This window comes from Canariomyces notabilis (genome assembly GCF_033297395.1).
Source record: "Canariomyces notabilis strain CBS 508.74 unplaced genomic scaffold N656scaffold_24, whole genome shotgun sequence".
Lineage (NCBI taxonomy): Eukaryota > Fungi > Ascomycota > Sordariomycetes > Sordariales > Chaetomiaceae > Canariomyces > Canariomyces notabilis.
Genome location: NW_027041846.1, coordinates 457658 through 477042, shown reverse-complemented (window position 1 = coordinate 477042; position 19385 = coordinate 457658). Strand labels below are relative to the sequence as shown.

Sequence of the window (19385 nt, the reverse complement as noted above, 5' to 3'; positions counted from 1 at the left end):
TAGGGGCCCGTCGACGTGTGCGGTTCAGAACGCCATTGGACTGCTGGCCATGGGCTGGACATCACAACCGAATGTGTAACCAGGTGGACAGAAGTTAGGCGGGGAGATATTGCCCCATCATCGCAGTCACCTTCCCATTCGCGCCAAGACCGAGTGGAGTGGGACCATGCTTTAACGTTTGCCATCCGATACAAAAACTCCATTGGTCCCGCTGAAGACATCCGGCTCTTAATAAACGTGGTTGGCATTCTATGCTTCCGGATGTCGGGGTGTCGCGTTTACAGCTCATTTGGCAGCTAAAGCATAAACAGATGGACCGCCGTGCCCGGTAGGTTCACTACCTTCCTTAGGGATAATAATGCCAGGCACTTTTGCATTCGACCTCGCTGCAGCGGATGCATTGATTTGGGAAGACAGTCACACTTTGACCGGCCGTCGGCCAGCTGCCAAGTTCGAGATTCCGGCAGTTGATCCCGCATTGATGCCTTCCCCATCTGGTCTAGCGCGCCAGAGCAGATTTCGGAGAGGGGCAGCTTCAGCTTTCCATATCGCGTCCCCGCACCATCTCCACTCCAGACTCACAACCTTCCCGTCAAGCTTACACAAACCAAAATTCCGATGCCGCCGTCACAAATAATTGGATCCCCTTGTGGTGTAGTTGGCTATCACGTTCGGCTGTAAAGGAATTTATTGATACCGAAAGGTCACCGGCTCGATTCCGGTCGAGGGGACTTAACTTTTTCTTCCTTGATCATCCCTTCACTTCTCAAGTTCCACAGCTTCATGTTCGAACCGTGAACGCATTCGACAACTCTGGAAAGAAAGCTAACGTCACCCTCCTATTCGATACAAACACCACACCCGGTCATCCGTCGCATCGCTCCTGGTAACATTGAACCCGCTCACGCTAATCTTCACCCACAAATCCCTTTCCAGCGCCGGGTTTCCAACTCTTTCAGCGGCCGTCACCCCGGTCGGCAGCGCATCTACCAGGGAGAACCCGCAGTCCCTGACCCTTGGTGCCACCTTGTCGACGTAATCCTTCGGTTGCCTGTCGGTGTATGTCTCGGTGTGGCAGGAGGTGTGGCAGTGCTGTGAGCAGTGCGTGATGCCGTTGGAGTTCGTGTTGCACCTTGGCGAGCAAACCTGGGAGCAGACCCGGTTGGAGATGCAGTTGCTGAACCAGCCGTGCACCACGCCCGAGATGGTTGGCGCGCTGCTGTTGGCCGAGACGAAGTACTGGTTCCAGGCCGGTGCTCGGCCGGTGCAGGCGTAGCCTTTCGCGGGCTTGGCCGCGCCGAACACAGCTGCTACGGTTGTGAGGAGCGATTTCAAGTTAAGGCGGACAGTGCGGTTCCTGGCTCCGGATCCGCCGCCGCGTCGAAGTTGCGGTCCCCAAGTGCCAGGGTGTAGGACGGAGAATGGGCGGTTCCGGTTTCGTGCCCTCGCGGCCTCGCGCTGTACTTTGCTCATGGTCACGCGCCGCCAGAGGATGTAGGTCAGCACCCCGCCCACGATGCCGGCGAGCACGGTCAGCGCAATGATGCCGAGTTGGTTGCGGTATGACTGCTTCACCCGCTCGAGCTGCTCGCCCATCAGGATCCGGCCTACCGCTGCCAGACATTGCTCAGGATACCGGTCCTTCGCTGCCCAATTCCACATCTTGGTGCCGTCGCAGAGTACGCCTTGGACCTCGGCCCTCGCCGTCATCTGGCAGGCGTTGTACGCATAGCTTGGGTCGTTGCAGTCGATGCAGCCGTAGTAGCACGCATCGTATGCCTGCTTGCGAGCGGCCGAGGCCCACTTGGCCGGGTCGTTGTCGACGCTCGCGTTTTCGATCTGGTGCTGGACCCGCGCGACCAAGGCGTAGGTGCTGCCAGCAGTGATGCCGGCGCCTACGAGGAAACCGATGGGGATCGCGAGGCGGTGCAGAAAGGGTCGTCTCACTTCGGCGGGCTCCGTTGGCTCTTCGGGGTTCTCCTTCATGTTGTAACCGTCGTCTACATACAGCGGGTGACGCACTGCAGTCGTCTCTCCAGAATCATCCTCGGGCGCCCGACGGCTCGGCATAGCGCGGTGTTGTTACTTGTTAACCAGAGGACCGGCAGAGTTGCGCTTCTTCGTTCACGTCACGGTATGCTGTAGTTTATCTATGAACCGGAGAACCTACAACCTGTAGTGCTGTACCGGTAAGGAGAGAATCTTAGGCGCAGGTAGGTGGCCGGTTGACAACCTCCAGTCGGCGAGTCTCAGCCTTGAGGGTTTTGAAGGAAACGTGAAATAGCACTGCTCCACCAGCGGCCGCCTCGGTGAAGACCAGGAATGCGTTGGCTTATGTTGCCTCAGTGCTACATCCAACTGAGGCGTCAATAAGGCCAATCAGATTATCGATTTAGCTCGCCAAGGTCATGCCACTCAGGCGTGTTAGTGCGTCCAGATCCGGGGCCTCATCGACATCGAACGCCTTGGCAGACACACCCATGATGCCGCCAGTTCTGGCAATCACTATCAAGCTGGCTGGTGTTGCTGGCGCATTCTACGAGGCTCCAGCCCGCGTCAGTCGGCCCCATCTACATGTAGGACAGTACCTAATCCGAGTTGTTCGCAACAGCTCGTCTGCATCATGGGCAGTGTGATACTAGCAATATAAGAGGCAGATATTCCCTACTGTATGGAAACAATCCTGGTGTGGTCGCTCTCAGCCTCTCTGTGCTAGCTCTTGATACGTATTGGTGTGAAACTTTACTCAGGTGGTGCAGGTTTCCTTAATTCCTTTCAGTTGGAGTTGGAGTCTTCATGACAAAACACTGGATGGAATCCGTGGGTGAGCTGACGCATCACCTGCTAATAGCAAGGTATCCTGACAGTGCACGCATTCCTTCAATAAGCTTGAGACCAATTTAGGGGAATCTCCCCCCCCCCCCCCCCCCCCTTCTTCCCCCCGACACCAACGACACAAGCAACAAGAGCAGCCATGAGCCAACAGAGTTAGGCAGGGGTCGCGAACGTAAGCGCCCTTGCCACCAACACGCCTACATACATGTTACCACTTCGAGCAAACTGAAGCAAACACGGGACTCAGCATCTTTGCGGCTCTGGAGGCTTATGGTGCTTCGAGGTCCAGATGATTCTGATTGGCGGTTTGCGGCAGTGGAAGGGAAACAATGTCGGCCGCCTGTATCAGATGTGATGTTACGGATACTCTAGTTGACATACCTAACCGTTCCAGATCAGCCCAAACCACATTTGTGGCGCTGCTGTCCCGTCCAGTGCGCTGGATTGGGGTTGGTTATCGATGGCAATACCATGTGTATTGCCCTCTTCTTGGTGGGAAAACAGGCTTCAACACGGACTCCATTCCGCAGCTTCTCAAGTTCTCTGAGATACCCCCGTCATCTTGACTAAATATACCGGTGGCACCACAGGTATTGCGAGATTCCGCGTCCTCTTCTGAGCTTTTGGCGTGTCGAAGGGTAGGGTCGAATTGCTCCCGGAATGAAGCGTCAAGACTGCGAAATCCTTTGGTCTTGCAAGCGTCGTGAATACTTTATCTTGAGTGACGCATATTCGAAATTCTTCCGTCGCTGGCACCACGATTGGCCACACTGAACGGTTGCAGACTGGAGATGGAAGTCAAGCTTGACAATCCCAACAATTTCCGGACTCGCAAAGCCTGTCGGGACTGGCTGACAGAATACGTTTGATACGAAGGAGAGTTGGGATAGCACGGCAGTGGCCAAGTTAACTAGGACCTGCGTCATCGTTGCTCTCGATCACGGCGGACCACTCCTGAATTTGACAGCCTTTAAGGTTGGCTAAGCATTGCACCAGCAAGAGAAGCCTTGACTCATTAATGGCAGGTAAATTTGGCAAGGACGTTGCTAGAATCGTGGGCAGTCACCAGTCAGCGTGGTTGGTTTGCCTAAGCGACGTTCAGGCTGCTATGTTTGAGAGACTTACCGTCATTAGGCGTTCATGCTACTTTTTGAGGTCCTTACGTTAGGCGAGCTTCCCATGCTACTCACATAGAGCTGCCAATGGCCTGAGCTAGTGTATGGCTTTGACAGGTGCGAGACCGGAAAATGAGAAATCAAGAAGGCGGCGTTTAGTCGTAGAATATCGTGCAAGCTACTGCAGAAGCGTTGGGTTTGGAGCAATAATGGCTGCTGGGACCGTAGAGGTGATACTCTGGTGGACATCCAAACGCTTGATATGTGGGCGTGCGCTTCGACGTTAGACCGCGAAGATTCACGGCCTTGAAGGAAACGGTCAGCTCTAGTACCCTTCCTCCCACAACTCCTTCCGATACCCCTCAGTGAGCCGCTCGTCGGTCCCGTACGCCTCCTGCCAACCCACGAAACCGCGGTCCAACACAAGTATCTTTTGATCCGGCACAGTCGGCGTCTGGTCATCACCTTGCTCAGATGCATCTTTGCCGCTCTTTTCTTTCGATTTCAGCGCCGCCACAAAACGCTCTCTCTCCCGCATGTACCGTAATGCAGCCCCAGGACCGCGTTGCTGCGAAAGGGCACAGTGGAACACGACGGTTTCCTTGTCTTGCAGCTGCCGCACTAGGGTCGGGAGCATGGCATCGAGGGTGCGGGAGGGCACATTCTGCGAGCCCTTGATATGTCCGCCTATATAGTCTGCACGAACCGATCAGTGGCCGAGCATCGCGGATGTTCAGATGAAAGGACATTTAGTACCATCATCCCTCACATCTATGATCGCAAGAGTGGGGTCGCCGGCTGCAGCTGCTTCCTGGGCCCCTAGAATGAGCTTTGAAAGTGTCGCTGCCGATACCCGTTCTAGCGTGCCGATTGTTGCCATTTTGAAGGGAAGGTGCGAGGTCCGGGCGGTGGGTCCGTTCAGGAGTGGTCAAGGTACAGTACCTCAGGAATTAATGAATGGGACTGTGCAACCTCAGGATAAGCTGGCCTAAGTGACTTACGAAGTCTTCAGTTGCAAAGGGAAGAATGGAAAGGTTCTGGCGGTTTAAGGTGAGCTCGAGGGTGAGGTCGCCGTCTAGACCCTTCGTTAGGGCTGAGACAGCTAGCAATTGCGTGCTCAAGGAGGGGTTTGATGCGAGACACTGGTCTGGAAACGCCCGACAACAGCCGCCGCCAGCTGTCAGCTGAGCAATGCCAAGATTTGGACCTCAACCCCGACTTCAACCACAGACGTGTTGAACACGGGATTTTCCATTTCTCACCTTCACTGCCGCATCTGCCTTCGCCTACCGGGCAGTCCCCAGACAAATCCACGTATTTCGAGACAAGACCATCTCGGTTTTTGGTAATAATTTATGATCCCACTCGTGGATTTAATCCAACACGTGCTAATTGCCACGAACTGAGTCGTTGTCCTTGCCAAGCCCGCCACCATCTGGCTTAAGGGACCGAGTCTGTCGCGGAAGCACATAAAAAGTTCTGATAAGGAACAGCTGAAAATGTGATGCAGCGGGCCAATATAACTGTCCAGTATAGATTTCGGGAAGAGCTCAAGCAGCCCACCGTCCGAGGGCATGACCGGTGCACACGGCCGGACCCAGCAGTGCACAACATGCGACTGAAGTCTTCCAGGTTTGTTGTTGCTGCCCGTCTACATCCTGACTTTGACAGCATCCGACACCCATATCCGCTGTTTCCAAACAGGCCCGCAGCCCGTTAGCGGAGGCGAATGTGAACCTGGATTGGCCCCTCGACGTACTGCCATCCTTGCGTACGCTTGTGCTCGACAACGAACGCCACGGTTCGTTGGATTGTGTGGAGCTGGTGCCGAAGAGTGTGTCGAACGACATGGCATGGCAACGGGGCTTCTTTTTCTCCAACTTGGTCTCGGGCCTGGCTGTTGCAATGCTTTGAAGAATTCATTCCAGCTTTTCCCATTCCCCAATACCAAACCTTGGCCGCAGGCGCAAGGCTGAGAATGGACCTTGAGGTATCTCCGGCAGTTGCCGCAATGGCCATCCTCGTGTCTGCCCTTGGCACACTTCTCTTGTCCTTCGTTGGCTTCTATATATTCCAGCGTCGCCGCAAGGCAAAGCAGCGAGAACAGGATGACGAAAAGGAAGCTGGTGCGGCCCTTGATAGGGCCGTCGTGAACTATCTCGTCAGTGAGCTCCCCGTTCCGCAGAGCTCATCGGCGCCAGGGCCGAGGCAGCAGCTTGGGTACGGAGTGACGAATGCCCTGCGGACGAATATGGAGAGCGTGGCACTTTACGGGCCGCCTTGCTTTCCGCAATCCTTATATGGCCCATGCCCCCCGTTCTGCCCAAGCTCACCACACCTTACGACCTCGCCGCCGCCGCCAGAAGCACCACCACAGCCTCCAACTCAAGCCATTTTGGCAAGAAACTCCAGCCCCAGTCCGGAAATCAGTCGTACGGAGTTATTGAGGACCTTTCATCGAAGAACGGCATCCTCACCGCCATTGACGGACACCGAGGAGCGTGTATACGGCGACATTCTAGCGAGACCGATCAAACGACATAGCGTGACACCATCGCCAAAAACACCCGGTTCCCAACCCCCTATTAGGGGAGACGGCGTCGGCTGGCCTCTCACGAATGAGTATTGGCTATGAGGAGGGGAGTAGGCGTGATGCGGATTCGACGCTGCCCGATCCTAGTGGCTTCGGAGCTGGATGTTTGTTCGCAGCATTCGCAGGTACACGACGCCGGGGATTTGCGGGCTTTTACTGGGCTGTGGCTTGGCCTAGATGACCTTTCGCACCGCCTCAGGACGATAGGATTCAGGGATACCCATCTTCCCGGTCTAAATCGTCGAGGATGAAGCTGAGTCCGCCTTCCGAGGCCGCAAGGTCTAACTCTACGTTCAGGCCACCGATATCGAACTTGGCAATTTTAGCAATGGCATATGCCCGGTCGTCCCTGAAACAATCATTCAGGCATCATTCTTTACCAGATCCCGTAGGATCATTGGACGCGGATTCTCGGGCATGTGCACAGCGGTCTGCACACTATTGGTGCGTGCGACTCTGGCAGCTGCTCGGCCAATCCAATGGATGTTGGCGAGGCCGCCGTCAGCAACAAATGTCCAGCTTGTCAACCCGATAACACAGTTAAGACACCCTGGCTGCAGCATTTGTCCACGACTCCACGTCCGGACTTCCCTTCAGAAACCAGAGTCCGTTGGAAGTGGGGCGCTGGGCAAGAAGGACTGATGACGACAGAGTTGTGGCAGGGTGGGCGTGATGAACAAATAGCAACATCTTCGATCCTTTGTGACAAAAACTAAGTGTAACTTGTATGCTTGTCGTCTTGTCTCTGGATGATGGTGTACCTCTGCATACGTGCAATGCTTAACGTACTTGGATTCTGCATGCTTTGAGGTAGGTACCTTAGGTACCAAAGGTCCGTACAACATTATGGAAGTTTGTTGCCTTACGTGACCGAATCCGTTAAAGCGACTCACTGCCAAGTACTCGACGTCACCCCCTGCGTAGGCTAGCTGCTTGCAGTGGGTTCAGCAGCAGCTTTCTGGCAGTGACGCACCGACCATTGGTAAATCCCCGACAAAACACCACGTTTTTCCCACCTCCACCAGCCACTTGCCAGCTTTCCGGAGCTTTCCATCACGACCAAGCGAGCCAGCAACTCAACTGCTTCGCGACGCACTCAACCGCATATTCTCATCGGTTACCAGCATCGACTTCATATAGCGCTAACTTCTCGCAATGGCCCCGCCACCGTCGGCTGATGTGCCTCTGCCCCAGAGGCTGCAACGCCTTGCCTGTACTTTACAATGTGCGTGTGCATTTCCCTCAGTCTCTCGTGCCCCGATCGGAAAAGGATGGCATAGCTAATTTCGGACACGATCGCAGTTGCCTGGTTCTGCGGGTACGTTATCGCTGTTCGCCGCCCTCGTTGCATGGCTCAATGATCCGGTGCTTGGGAGCAAACCTATACATGAAATTGCGTGTGCCTGGATGTCAAGATCCAGACATCTTGCCTCACCCAATGCTGACAACTGCTCCTCCCTGCAGCCATTTCGTCCTTCTTCTCTGCGTCGGTCGGTACGCCCTGTCATGGATGCGAATGAACTATTACAGGCCTTTCGCTCAGTTTTGTTATCGCTTCGCCTTCATTTCGGCCGCGGCTACATATGGCATTGTGGTCTACAAGACATGGCGGGCTCGTCAAAAGACTGGCGCAAAGCAGCCAGGTGGTCCTCTCGGTTATCTCTCGGATGAGAATATCCAGTATCTGCGTATGTGGCCCAAATCCTTACCACGCGGCCGAGCTCTGCTGACCCCTCAGTCATGGCGGCTGTGTGGCTCTTCATGCCGCAGTACCCTCTTGCCTTGCTCCCCTACGGGATTTACTCGGTTTTCCACGTAGCGACCTACGTCCGCGCGAACCTGATTCCAACAATCATTCCCCCGCAGAAGCTTTCCCCTCCTGCTGGGGCATCGCCAAACGCCAAGCCGCAGTACGCTCAGCACCCGGCTGCCGAGGCCCTAGGTACCTTTGTCAAGCGGTACTATGACGCTTCCATGTCGATGGTCGCCAACCTCGAGATTCTCCTGTGGTTCCGCCTCCTCCTGGCCGCCATCTTCTTCCAGCGCAGGTCCTGGATCCTCCTCGCTCTGTACACAGCGTTCCTCCGCGCCCGGTTCGCGCAAAGCAGCCATGTGCAAACCTCGTTTTCCCAGCTCGAGGCGCGGATTGACAACCTTGTCGGTGCTCAAGGTACCCCGCCCGCTGCTCGCCAAGCTTGGGACGCCGTCAAAGGTGCTGCGCGACAGTTCTACGGCATGACCGACGTGAACAAGTATGCCAATGGCGCTGCAGCTCCCAAGAAGACGTCGTAGACGCACTCGTGCCGAAGAGTATCCTGCGATACGCCAATTATACTTCCCGCACCGTTATGCGGAAGGAAGCACGGGACTCAACCAGACGACTGGACCTTGGAATTGGGACTCTGGTCCGCCCATCCAAATAGTCGCCTGGACATATCGAGGCGACACTGAGTTTTTGGCCGGAGAAATGTGGCAGATAAATACAATGAGATTGACAGGAGCTGCCGGGGTGGGAGGGGCATGGATGGAACGGCATGGCAGTCTTGATGGGCATCATCCTGGGATTGGCGTTACAGCTTCCACGTCTTTAGACCCGGCAATCTTTCCTTTGGGTTACACCCATTCACTGAGGCGTTCGAGGAGGTTCTGGCTGAGATCTCTCACTGTCAATTTTACTAAGCTTGTATTGCAAATTGCAGCTTACAGTGTTGCCCTACTAAATTATGCACAAGCCTGCTGTGACCGTAATCGTACAGCCTCGCTATCACCATGGCCTAGACTACTGCTAACTTGTGTTTTCTCTTAGAGCTGCTTCCGCTTCAATGGAACTGCGTGCGGGGCTATCATGATGAAACAGCCCGCCAAGCAGATTCCCCAGGACCCGCCTATCAATGACGTCGCATCAATGGGACAGGGACAGGGCTGAGGCGCTTTCCTCTATGTACCGACCCAGGTATGCAGTGCCTCATAAACCGGAAGATTGTCCCGCAACAAAGGCCCAAATAAAGAGCTGGGCGCCGAGCAATCCAAGGCCGGTATTAGTACCATATACTGCATCTAGACGGCAATTTTGACTGCTATCAGCTTGCATGTCACGGCCGATTGCCCAGCAATGACCTCAATCCTGCGGCAGATTGTCGCCGGACCCCGCGCGAAGCATCAAGAGACCGGCCTCGACCTGTGCTATGTCACGTCCAATATCATCGCAACGTTGGTATCCCCTACTCACCTTTGGCCTGAATATATTCTCCCACCATGGCATCCCTGCCATCACTGTTCCACAAACCCAAATTTATCCTCATTCAACGAAACACTTCTTCCCCCCACCTTCCCTGAGTTCCCTTCCAGCACGACTGACACTGATCCATTGAATAAAATTAGATCCGGTCCCTCCCAGACGTACCCGCAGCGAGCCTACCGCAACCCACTCGACCGCCTCGTCGCCTACCTAGACGCCAAGCACGGCTCCGGCTGGGCAATATGGGAGTTCCGCGCCGAGGGTACGGGGTATCCGGACGAGGCCGTCCACCACCGCATCCGCCACTACCCCTTCCCTGACCACCACCCGCCGCCGTTCCGGCTGGTGCCCCTCGTCCTGGGCAGCATGCGAAACTGGCTGCGCGGGGGAGACGTACATCATGATCATCATTCCGGGGGCGAGGGAAACGAAGACGACGGGGAGCAACAGCAGCAGCGAGGTGGTGGTGGTGGTGGTGGGGAGGAGGGAGACGGCAAGGCAAAAAAGGACGAGAGGGTCGTCGTCGTCCACTGCAAGGCCGGCAAGGGCCGCTCGGGAACAATGGCTTGCAGCTACCTCATTGCCGAGTGTGGATGGTCGGCTGAGGATGCACTGGCGAGGTTTACTGAGCGGAGGATGAGGCCTAACTTCGGTGCCGGCGTATCCATACCCAGCCAGCTGAGGTGGGTCAGCTACGTGGACAGGTGGACTAAGGGAGGGAGGAAGTATGTGGACCGCGCGGTTGAGATCGTGGAGGTGCACGTGTGGGGGCTGAGGAACGGAGTCAAGGTTGCTATTGAGGGGTTCGCGGAGGAGGGGAAGAAGATTAAGGTATTTCATACCTTTACCACCGAGGAGAGGATCGTGGTTGAAGGGGAGCCGCCGGGCGGGGGAGGGGTGGTGGACATGGTTCAGGATATGGCGGGGTATGGAATCAGTGCGAAGGTGGATGATAAGGGGGAGGTGGTGGAGGAGGCTGATTACGAGACCATTACTGGGGCGAAAGATGACGGGAATCTTGTGCCGGCCAAGGAGGAGGGTGGTCTGGCAAGAAGCCTATCGAAGAGACTAAAGGGCTCTCAGACGATAGGGTTGATTCGCAAGTTCCCAAGTCGCAGACAGGGCTCTTCTCAGAGCCTAAATAAGCTGGGCAAAGATGGGGGCAGGGCCAGAACAATTGCCATGCCGGAAGCCTCGCAAACCTCGACCCTCGATGGAAAGGAACAAGCCAGGCCTAAGTCGACCACCCCTCCGCAGAATGGCGTGTCATCTGCCGACCACTCAGAGCCTGGAGGACAGGCCGTCATCTTTAGGCCGTCCAGCCCGATTCGGATCCCGAATAGCGACGTGAATGTGTCCGTCGAGAGAAGGAGTCGAGCACCCGGGAATTTAGGCCTGACGATGGTCACGGCGGTCGCGCACGTTTGGTTCAATGCATTCTTCGAGGGCAACGGACCCGAGCAAGACGGCAATCCGGATGACAGCGGGGTGTTCGAGATGGAGTGGGACAAGATGGACGGAATCAAGGGGTCGAGCCAAAAGGGAACTCGGGCCTTTGACAGGATGTCGGTGGTCTGGCGGGTTGCAAAGGCGGACGTCCCTGCGACCGAGGCTGAAGCGTCTGCAATCCCAGGGGTAACGATCAACGAACCTGGAGAAGATAGTCCAGTGCCCCAGATGCAGCCGGCAGACTGGACGGGGGCAACCGCCGAGGATGCAACGGCGGAGAAGCACCTTGGGCTCCGGGTAGAAGACCCCGATAGCAGGAATGTTAGTAAGGCGAGCAGCGTCAGGAGTCAAGAGATCGGAGAAGCCGGCGTTACAGATGAAGTAGGGGAAGAAGCTTCTCTGCAGGGGGTCAAGGTCAGCGGCCCGGGAGGAGAGGAGACATTGGATGAAAGCCTGCTACAGAGTCACCTAGTCCGGGGGGCTCAGGCGAGGTAAAAACGGGCTGAAGGTGTGGAATGTTCTATATGGGTGCTGGAGGGCGATCCAGGGATACCTGAGCAAGGAGTTATGGTTAGCATGCCTTATACGATGAAGAAGTCCCAGTCTTATAAACGGCCATCACAATACATACATGGCTTGGTAAGGAGCCTTTCTAGGCACATATCCGTACTACCAACCAATTTCATAAGTACCGCCTAAGTATTGCCTCAACCTTGTCAACCGGCCTGGCGCAGGTAAATGGGACGGGCATATGCATACAAACCTGAAAGTTAAGCCAATGGCGCAAGAACATGCGTTGATTAGATGCACGGATATTTTGGTTGAGCCAAGACGACACCTGCAAAGCGCGGTCATCGGCCGCTGAAACGAAGCTCTCCGTACGGAGTACGGAGTACCTAATCCGTTAATAAAACAATAAAGGAGGTCGCTCAAAGGGCAACTCAAGTACACTCATGAGTATCAATAGCTGAAGCAGTTACAAGCATAGATCCAGCCAGATGCGAGAGAAGCTCTCGCGTCGGCTCGAGGTCTTGAATCGCTGCTTGAATTGTTCGAAAAAGTGGATCAACGACGTAATTACATTCTTATCGATAAGATGAAATTTGTGGGCACCTCGACGGCATTCTGACTCGGCTAGTGGGTACTCGGGCACGGTACCTTGAGGGACCGAGGCCTGGACCAACTCCACTTAATTTTCTTTCAACCTTTTCTGCCGCCATGGGGCCGTTGCTGTCTCCGATAACCGCAATCGCGCTTCTAAGCAGTGGGTTTCTCTTCTGGAGTTCTCTCCGTTGCCGAATCCGCCCTCCAAGGCCCGTCTGACGTGCATCCGCGTCTTGCGCTCTTGTCGCAAAGGTACGCGACGCTCCCTTGTCACAGCCCCGCAGTCAGGTTCCCCGCTAACAGATGCACGAAGGAAGCCGACGAAAAAACTCGCTGAATTTGTTCTCGGTCTCGTCGACCCGCGGAGCCGACCGAATTTCTCTCCATCATGTCCGCCGAGATGGCAAACGAGATCAAACTGATCAGCGGCCGCAGCCACCCGGAACTCAGCGACAAAATCGCGAAGCGGTACGTCGATCGCAGTTGAAGCCAAGTGCCACTCGGTCGGTCTCGAGCAGCAGCAATTTCGCTGTGCCACTGCTTTGGTTCGATGTTGAGCAGCACGACAGCAATCCGGTCGCTGACATGTGCCTACTTCACAGGTTGGGTATCGAAGTGGCTAGGACCATTTCCCTCAACTACTCGAACCAAGAAACATCGTTCACCGTTGGCGAGTCGGTCCGTGACGAGGATGTGTTCATTGTGCAGTCGACCCAAACCGGTGACGTGAACGAGGGGTTGATGGAGTTGTTGATTATGATATCGGCGTGCAGAACAGCGAGGTAGGAAGGCTTGCCTACTGGTAAAAGAAGTCTGTCATGGTTGCTGACATTGATCGTTCAGCGCCAGGAGGATAACAGCGGTGATGTAAGGCACCTTGGGTCTCCTTTGGCACCATGGCCAGGCTGAGACAAAAGACTGACACTTGCAGTCCAAATTTTCCTTATGCCCGCCAAGATAAAAAGGACAAGGTACGACAACACGACCGACCTGTCAGGCAGATATACCCGTATTGACCCTTCTTCTTAGTCACGGGCTCCCATCAGCGCAAGACTGGTGGCCAACATGCTCCAAACCGCTGGTGCCAACCGTATGCATTCCTCTCCATTTATCCTACCAGTACTGACTTACTGTTCCAGATGTCATAACTGTCGACCTCCACGCTTCACAGGTGAGTCTAGCATAGCGGAATATGGTTTAGCTCCGTGCTCTTATCTCGTATGTGCGCTGACCACGGAGAATAGATTCAAGGTACACTATTCCCAGTGTTGTCGCCAACCCAGAGGCTAAGCTGACAAACCTGTACAGGCTTCTTCAGCGTTCCTGTGGACAACTTGTACGCCGAGCCTTCGTTCCTGCGCTACATCAGAGAGAATTTCAATCCGGAGGATTGCGTAATCGTCTCCCCTGATGCTGGTGGCGCAAAAAGGTGACTATCTTCATCTCATGCCGCCGGAGATTTGGACTGACAGCGCTGAAGAGCCACATCCATCGCCGATCATCTCAATACGGCATTCGCCCTTATCCACAAGGAGAGGCCGAGGCCCAACGTTGTCGGCCGCATGGTGAGGACCTGCACTTCAGAAATGAGGAAGCTTCTTCTGACAGCTATTGGCAGGTGCTTGTTGGCAATGTTGAGGATAAGGTGGCTATCCTTGTTGGTAAGCTTCCCTGAAGCGCTGGAATATCTTTGGGGTGCTAACCAGTTTTCCAGACGACATGGCGGACACATGCGGTAAGTTTACAAGCTTGCAGCTAGTTTCCCCCATATCTTCTCACATCAAGCAGGCACACTGGTGAAGGCAGCCGCGGTTCTCAAGGAAAATGGCGCGAAGTCAGTCCTTGCGCTCGTTACCCATGGGATTCTGTCCGGTAACGCCATCGAGACTCTGAATGGCAGTGTTCTTTCTGCCCTCATTGTCACAAACACCGTACCGCTAGGGGATAAGGTGGAGCGGGTAAGGGTTGCGCATCCCAGATCCTTTGGCCACTGACTAACTAACTTGGTGTAGTGCCCCAAGCTTCGGGTGATTGATATTAGCCCGACAATTGCAGAGGTAGGTTCTTGATGCGGGTTTGATATTTGTTCACTGGCTAATCCTAGGTGTAGGCCATTCGTCGTACTCACAACGGTAAGAGTCACTCAGATTCAGCTGCGATCATACACGTCACGACACTGACTTCTGCCCAGGCGAATCTGTTTCTTACCTTTTCACCCACGCTCCTGTATAAGCGGGACTCGAGCTATGGAATCATATCTCAAGATTGTAATAGCTTTCCAAATCGGGCTCATCAATAGCCAAGCATGCGTTTACCGGGGGCAAGGATAACGGCGCGCATTGGAGCAGTTGGCCGCGATAGGATTGCCACTGAAGTTCTGTATACGACTGAAGGTATTGTAGGAGTTGAGCGACACCATAAAGCAACTGGGGATTTCCATGATGAACCATCAAGTGGTTGCTTAATACCTGGTGGTCAAACGGGCGAAGCGGTTCCATCACAACAACCGGCAAAGTTCCAGTTGGTTCGGATTAACTCGAGGAACCTAAGCGGCCTACATATACATAGAGGGTATGTGGCTGTCGTCACAGGTCCCAGCCAAAGCACGTCTCATCGCCCATTCCTTGGGAGGACTCAAGATTAGCACCAGGCGAAGAATGGAACGGTGTGGCACAGTGGAAGCATTACTACTTCTTACTAGTACCGTATGTTCCGATGTCCACTTGTTTGAGTTCTCCGTTGCAGGATATCAGATCATCAAAGCGGTACCGTATTCCGTTTCCCGAAACCTGGGCCTTGGTTGCGAGACTTCAAGTTGTCCATTTCAACCCTGAGGAACGGTTTCGAAAGTCCATGTGGCCTGGCTTACATCGTCGTAATGGCTGCCTAAATCACAGATCTAGAACAGGTACCTCATGCTTCAAATTTTCCCCGCGATTGACAACTCATCCTCTAGATATCTGTCGACACAACTCGACCAAACCCTACCCTCGGGGACCCCTAAGCTTTACAACTACCTAGCTTACCTAAGCTTAGTCGAGCTCAATCAACCCCTGAAAACAATGGATACCTTCGCTGTCTGCCGCAGTGCAGAAATCCCACCAGATGTGCGCTCGTTCCTCACCATTGACATTTCAATTGCAGTTGCTAATAAAAGGGATCTCGATACCAAACAGTTGATCGACAGCTTCCTCGGTGTTGCCTATGCCGAGTCGGAGGATCTGGCCCCGGGCGTTGGGCCGCGCCTTGTCATGATGGCAAGCGGGAAAGCCACCGCCGACGACGGCCTGGACACGGTACTAGCGGCTCCGGCGGTGTCAGGCCACGCTGCCGAACTGCCGCCCTCACCCTTCATCGGCATGTCTGTCTCCGAGGTGGCGGAGCGGCTGGGTAGCCCCATAAATAGGCTCTTTGTCGTGATAGACTCGCGATCTGCCGAGGACGAAACGGTGCTTCTGGCCACGACCATGGGTTTGGAGAGCGATGACAGGTCGGAGGGCGGCATTGCCCGAGAGGGCCGAGACAGCCGGGACGATCATGAGGATGATTGCGCGGTGCGGACGGTGCGCGTCACCTTTGCGTCGAGCCAAAGTGTCCTTATCGCGCTGGACATGGCAACGATGGGGTTTGAAGAGGTGCAGTCCATTGCGGCGGAGTCTCCCCAGGGAGTGTACGGCCCCGAGAGGAGGGTTGATGATGATGGTGATTATGAACCGCACAAGGGCCAGGACGCGCCGCGGATGGTCCTGGGGGAGCAGTGATTCAAGCTCAGAGTCACAAGAGTTGAATTTCGCATGATAACGGCTATTTGCCACCTGACCTGCCGGAAACGGCGGAGAGGGACAGAGTCCGGCCCAATGCCGGTCCCCATACTTTGCCACACACCGGCGCCAGTATCTGGTTTCAGGGAATAACATACTCGGACTTGGAAGCGACAGACAAATCCCCCAGCGGAATAGCGTGCTAAAGACGTAGCAGGTCTGGTGCGTATGGCCGCCAACGGGTGCAAGTCGTTCTTCAATATGAATCTATGATCAACGAGCACCTAGCCATGAGACGTCGAGACATTTCCTCGGCAATACCGCCAGTTCCATGGTGTTCAAGGTAGCAGCAAAGCAGTGAGAATGCGGGTGCAGCTCCGGGCTGAGCCAACACTCATCCAGCCATATACAGACTGGCGTTGAGTCATGGTTGGCTAAAAGAGAACCTAGGATTCAAGACATACGTACAACAAAAATAACACTACCAGTACTAGTAGGTAGGGTACTCGGGCTGTCATGAGCATAAGGATTGGACGGTACTGTACACTTTACAACGGCCCTAGCCGATGCTCTTAAAAATCATAGAGGATGCAGTGATCCGGAATTTGCACCGCTCCCTTCAAGTCAAAAGCATCCACACTACGTGAGGGCTTAGCATCCTGATGCATACCTTAGTGATCCCTCGGACGCAAGGAGGATTAGTTGATAGGAAATGTATCATGATGTACTAGCACTTCCCAGTGCCACTTGAACTGAAGGAAGAGGAATGCTGGCATCTCTGCATCCGTCGAGGTTCATTCCTAGCAGAGGAAGGGGGGTCCTCTGTCCGCATGTTCTGTCTCATGACATTATAGTCCGGCACTAGCAAATTGAGCTTTCATGACAACATCATGGTAGCTAGCCGGTGTCATAGTGTTCCCTAGCCGGTGTCCTAATGTTTATATAATGGCAGATTTTGCTAGTGCCGGACTACGATGTCATGAGACAGAACATGCGGACAGAGAAAACCCCCTTCCTCTGCTAGGTTTGTAGCACCGGTAGGTACTTAGGGCAAAGGCGCTCCGATAGGCTCAACAACAACATTGTCTTCTTATAAATGTGTAAGTCCTTGACACTGGTCAGGATTCTCATACGGCTTATCTCACGGACTAGGATCTACTAGTAGTGAACTTGTGCTTCCAGCGTGTTTCTCGCTTCACTTTCCGTGGAAAATGCTAGAAAAGTACATGCCAAACCTCGTATGTGGACGAATCTTTCTGGCTGGCTTGCAGCAGGATTTAAACCCCGGCTTGGCACCTGCATATGGTCGGTTAGTACCCTCGAAAAACAACTCCAAACGTGAGACCCCTCGGTAAAATCAAGCCGCATTGAGACAAGAGTTTATCAACATCTGATTTATAATCGAGCTATTTCTGCAATACATTCGACAACGATCCTCTAACCATGAGATGCTGACAAATACAAACTATTTAAAGGAACCCAAAGAGTAGCAAACCTGGAAGACTAAGAAGTTAAGAGGATATAATCTTCAAACTGGAGTGGTTGAGGCCAGAATCTCTGCCATCATTTGGTCCATATCGAGAAGCTACGGCAGTCACTGCGGTTCTCGCTTACTTGCAAACGAAAGGATACCGAGAGCCAACATGGATATCCTCGCTCCTGAACGATCCCAAAACATGGCGGCCAATCTTCCGGGCCACTTTGACCGCATTGATGTAACTTACAAGACGGTCAGCAACACGCCCATCGAGGCGGCAATCCTCATCCCCAAGGGGCTCGCTGCTAAGACTGGGCCGGAAACCGCCCCTGTGCTCGTTCACTTCCACGGCGGTGGCCTAGCGACGGGCACCAACCCCGACCCTTCCTTTCTTGCCAACTGGTCAGTATCCTGATCCATTAGAATATCACCTGTTTCCAACAACTAACCCGGCACAAAGGGTATGTGAACTCGCCAGCTCAACCCCAGCCATTATGGTCTCCCCGGCCTACCGCATGATCCCGGAATCGCACGCCACCGACACCCTCGACGACATTTCCGATTTCTGGACGTGGCTGCACGAGCCGGGCACTTTAACGTCGGCAATCCAGTCCCGATTCCCCTCCCTCACGCCCGACCTCGACCATGTGGCCACCATAGGCGATTCCGCCGGCGGTTACCTCGCGCTACAATCAACCCTGTCGCTGGACCCAGCTAGGACAAAGATCCGCGTGGCCATGGCTCAGTACCCAGCCCTCTTCTCGGATTTACCGGCTTGGAATGCGCGCCCAGAGGAGCCCGACCCGGCGCTGGACAAGGTGGTGGCCGACTACGTCCAGGCGCTCGAGCCCGGTAAGATCCGGGTCTCGACGCCCTGGCCGGGCCTGCAGGAGGTGGTTTTCGCCATGTTGCGGAACGGACTGATGAGGGAGTTTGGGCTTGGCAAGCACGAGAGGTTGACGGCGGAGTACGCGATTGCGAAGGCGAAAGGATTCGGTAGGGTGCCGCCGATCTGGATCATTCAGGGCACGGAGGACCACTTGGTGGCCACGGCGGCTACAGATCAGTTGGTTAGCCGGCTGAGGGCCGAGCTGAGCGACCTGAAACTCAAGTACACAGTTCAGCCTGGTGACCATGGGTTTGATTGCTTTTCTAAGCTGGAGGATGACTGGGTGGCCGAGGGAGTTGACTGGATTAAGGGGTTCTGGCTTTGACTTTGTACATACCTTACTAGGTATTGAATGCGATTGCAAAACGCCGATCGGTGTTAACAGTAGTATGGAGTCTCTGGACTGCAACTTGGAACACAAACATGAGTACTGTATCGATGGCCTCCGGGGGACTCCTGCCTTCGAATAGGACGCCAACTCCTCCTGCTTGCAACTCACGGTTCTTCGTGGGCGCATCGGGTGTGATGTTGTCAGGGTTAGAAGTGATGCCGGGCACGTAGAGGTGTAAAGAAATATCGTGACACCCTCTCCATTTTCACGTCTCCGCAGGTCTCAGTCGGGCATGAGGCCCAAGATGTTAAGGTCGGACAGCAGGTACCTAGCACCCATGAGTGGCGGTTGCAGCTGCCTCACTGAAAGCCTTAACAGGTCCGAATTTTGACTCGGGAGTTAATATAGGAAAGAGCGACGCAAGTAGCTCGGGGACTCACCTCCGCAAGAGGGCCAAAAAAAGTTGTGTCGTCCGAATCATCTCAGCTTGGATGCTTCCAACATCAATGGAAATCATCAGTTGATCAACGGCATAGTGTTTTTCCTGAGTATTGTTACCTCCTTCGATTGTTTGTACATCGACTTACAAAACA

The 19385-nt window shown here is 54.4% G+C and overlaps 9 protein-coding genes and 1 non-coding gene across 10 annotated transcripts; 7 read left to right on the top strand and 3 right to left on the bottom strand.

The window, feature by feature from the left end:
* Positions 1-351: 351 nt before the first annotated feature.
* Positions 352-2351, bottom strand: N656DRAFT_782909 (uncharacterized protein). The gene has a single exon (XM_064815852.1). The coding sequence runs from the start codon at positions 1984-1986 to the stop codon at positions 832-834; it is 1155 nt and encodes a 384-aa protein (XP_064667238.1). The 5' UTR covers positions 1987-2351; the 3' UTR covers positions 352-831.
* N656DRAFT_t120 lies at positions 644-731 on the top strand. The gene has a single exon. It is a non-coding gene; the product is annotated as a tRNA-Tyr (tRNA).
* Positions 2352-3372: 1021 nt separating the features above from the next.
* Positions 3373-4042, bottom strand: N656DRAFT_782908 (uncharacterized protein). The gene has a single exon (XM_064815851.1). It carries the CDS (start codon positions 3759-3761, stop codon positions 3504-3506), a length of 258 nt encoding a protein of 85 aa, XP_064667237.1. The 5' UTR covers positions 3762-4042; the 3' UTR covers positions 3373-3503.
* Positions 4043-4275: 233 nt separating this feature from the next.
* On the bottom strand, positions 4276-4830 carry N656DRAFT_800883 (Rhodanese-like protein; the record flags this gene model as incomplete). Its single annotated transcript, XM_064818051.1, has 2 exons — positions 4276-4646; positions 4707-4830. 2 exons carry the CDS (start codon positions 4828-4830, stop codon positions 4276-4278), a joined length of 495 nt encoding a protein of 164 aa, XP_064667236.1.
* Positions 4831-5661: 831 nt separating this feature from the next.
* On the top strand, positions 5662-6688 carry N656DRAFT_332898 (uncharacterized protein). Its single transcript, XM_064809277.1, has one exon. It carries the CDS (start codon positions 5929-5931, stop codon positions 6583-6585), a length of 657 nt encoding a protein of 218 aa, XP_064667235.1. The 5' UTR covers positions 5662-5928; the 3' UTR covers positions 6586-6688.
* A 968-nt stretch (positions 6689-7656) lies between these two features.
* On the top strand, positions 7657-9291 carry N656DRAFT_782905 (uncharacterized protein). The gene is made up of 3 exons (XM_064815850.1): positions 7657-7768; positions 7846-8231; positions 8282-9291. The coding sequence occupies exons 2-3, from the start codon at positions 7982-7984 to the stop codon at positions 8833-8835; spliced, it is 804 nt and encodes a 267-aa protein (XP_064667234.1). The 5' UTR covers positions 7657-7768; positions 7846-7981; the 3' UTR covers positions 8836-9291.
* A 116-nt stretch (positions 9292-9407) lies between these two features.
* Positions 9408-11861, top strand: N656DRAFT_782904 (phosphatases II). Its single transcript, XM_064815849.1, has 2 exons — positions 9408-9753; positions 9925-11861. Exons 1-2 carry the CDS (start codon positions 9656-9658, stop codon positions 11723-11725), a joined length of 1899 nt encoding a protein of 632 aa, XP_064667233.1. The 5' UTR covers positions 9408-9655; the 3' UTR covers positions 11726-11861.
* Positions 11862-12383: 522 nt separating this feature from the next.
* N656DRAFT_782903 (phosphoribosyl pyrophosphokinase) lies at positions 12384-15056 on the top strand. The gene is made up of 16 exons (XM_064815848.1): positions 12384-12586; positions 12648-12802; positions 12937-13116; positions 13178-13201; positions 13266-13305; positions 13364-13424; positions 13474-13505; positions 13579-13585; positions 13643-13763; positions 13815-13899; positions 13953-13995; positions 14049-14069; positions 14123-14292; positions 14347-14391; positions 14445-14466; positions 14526-15056. Exons 2-16 carry the CDS (start codon positions 12723-12725, stop codon positions 14564-14566), a joined length of 972 nt encoding a protein of 323 aa, XP_064667232.1. The 5' UTR covers positions 12384-12586; positions 12648-12722; the 3' UTR covers positions 14567-15056.
* A 340-nt stretch (positions 15057-15396) lies between these two features.
* On the top strand, positions 15397-16095 carry N656DRAFT_800879 (uncharacterized protein; the record flags this gene model as incomplete). Its single annotated transcript, XM_064818050.1, has 1 exon — positions 15397-16095. The coding sequence occupies one exon, from the start codon at positions 15397-15399 to the stop codon at positions 16093-16095; it is 699 nt and encodes a 232-aa protein (XP_064667231.1).
* A 1332-nt stretch (positions 16096-17427) lies between these two features.
* N656DRAFT_831521 (alpha/beta-hydrolase) lies at positions 17428-18841 on the top strand. The gene is made up of 2 exons (XM_064818631.1): positions 17428-17974; positions 18033-18841. The coding sequence occupies exons 1-2, from the start codon at positions 17739-17741 to the stop codon at positions 18784-18786; spliced, it is 990 nt and encodes a 329-aa protein (XP_064667230.1). The 5' UTR covers positions 17428-17738; the 3' UTR covers positions 18787-18841.
* Positions 18842-19385: the final 544 nt, after the last annotated feature.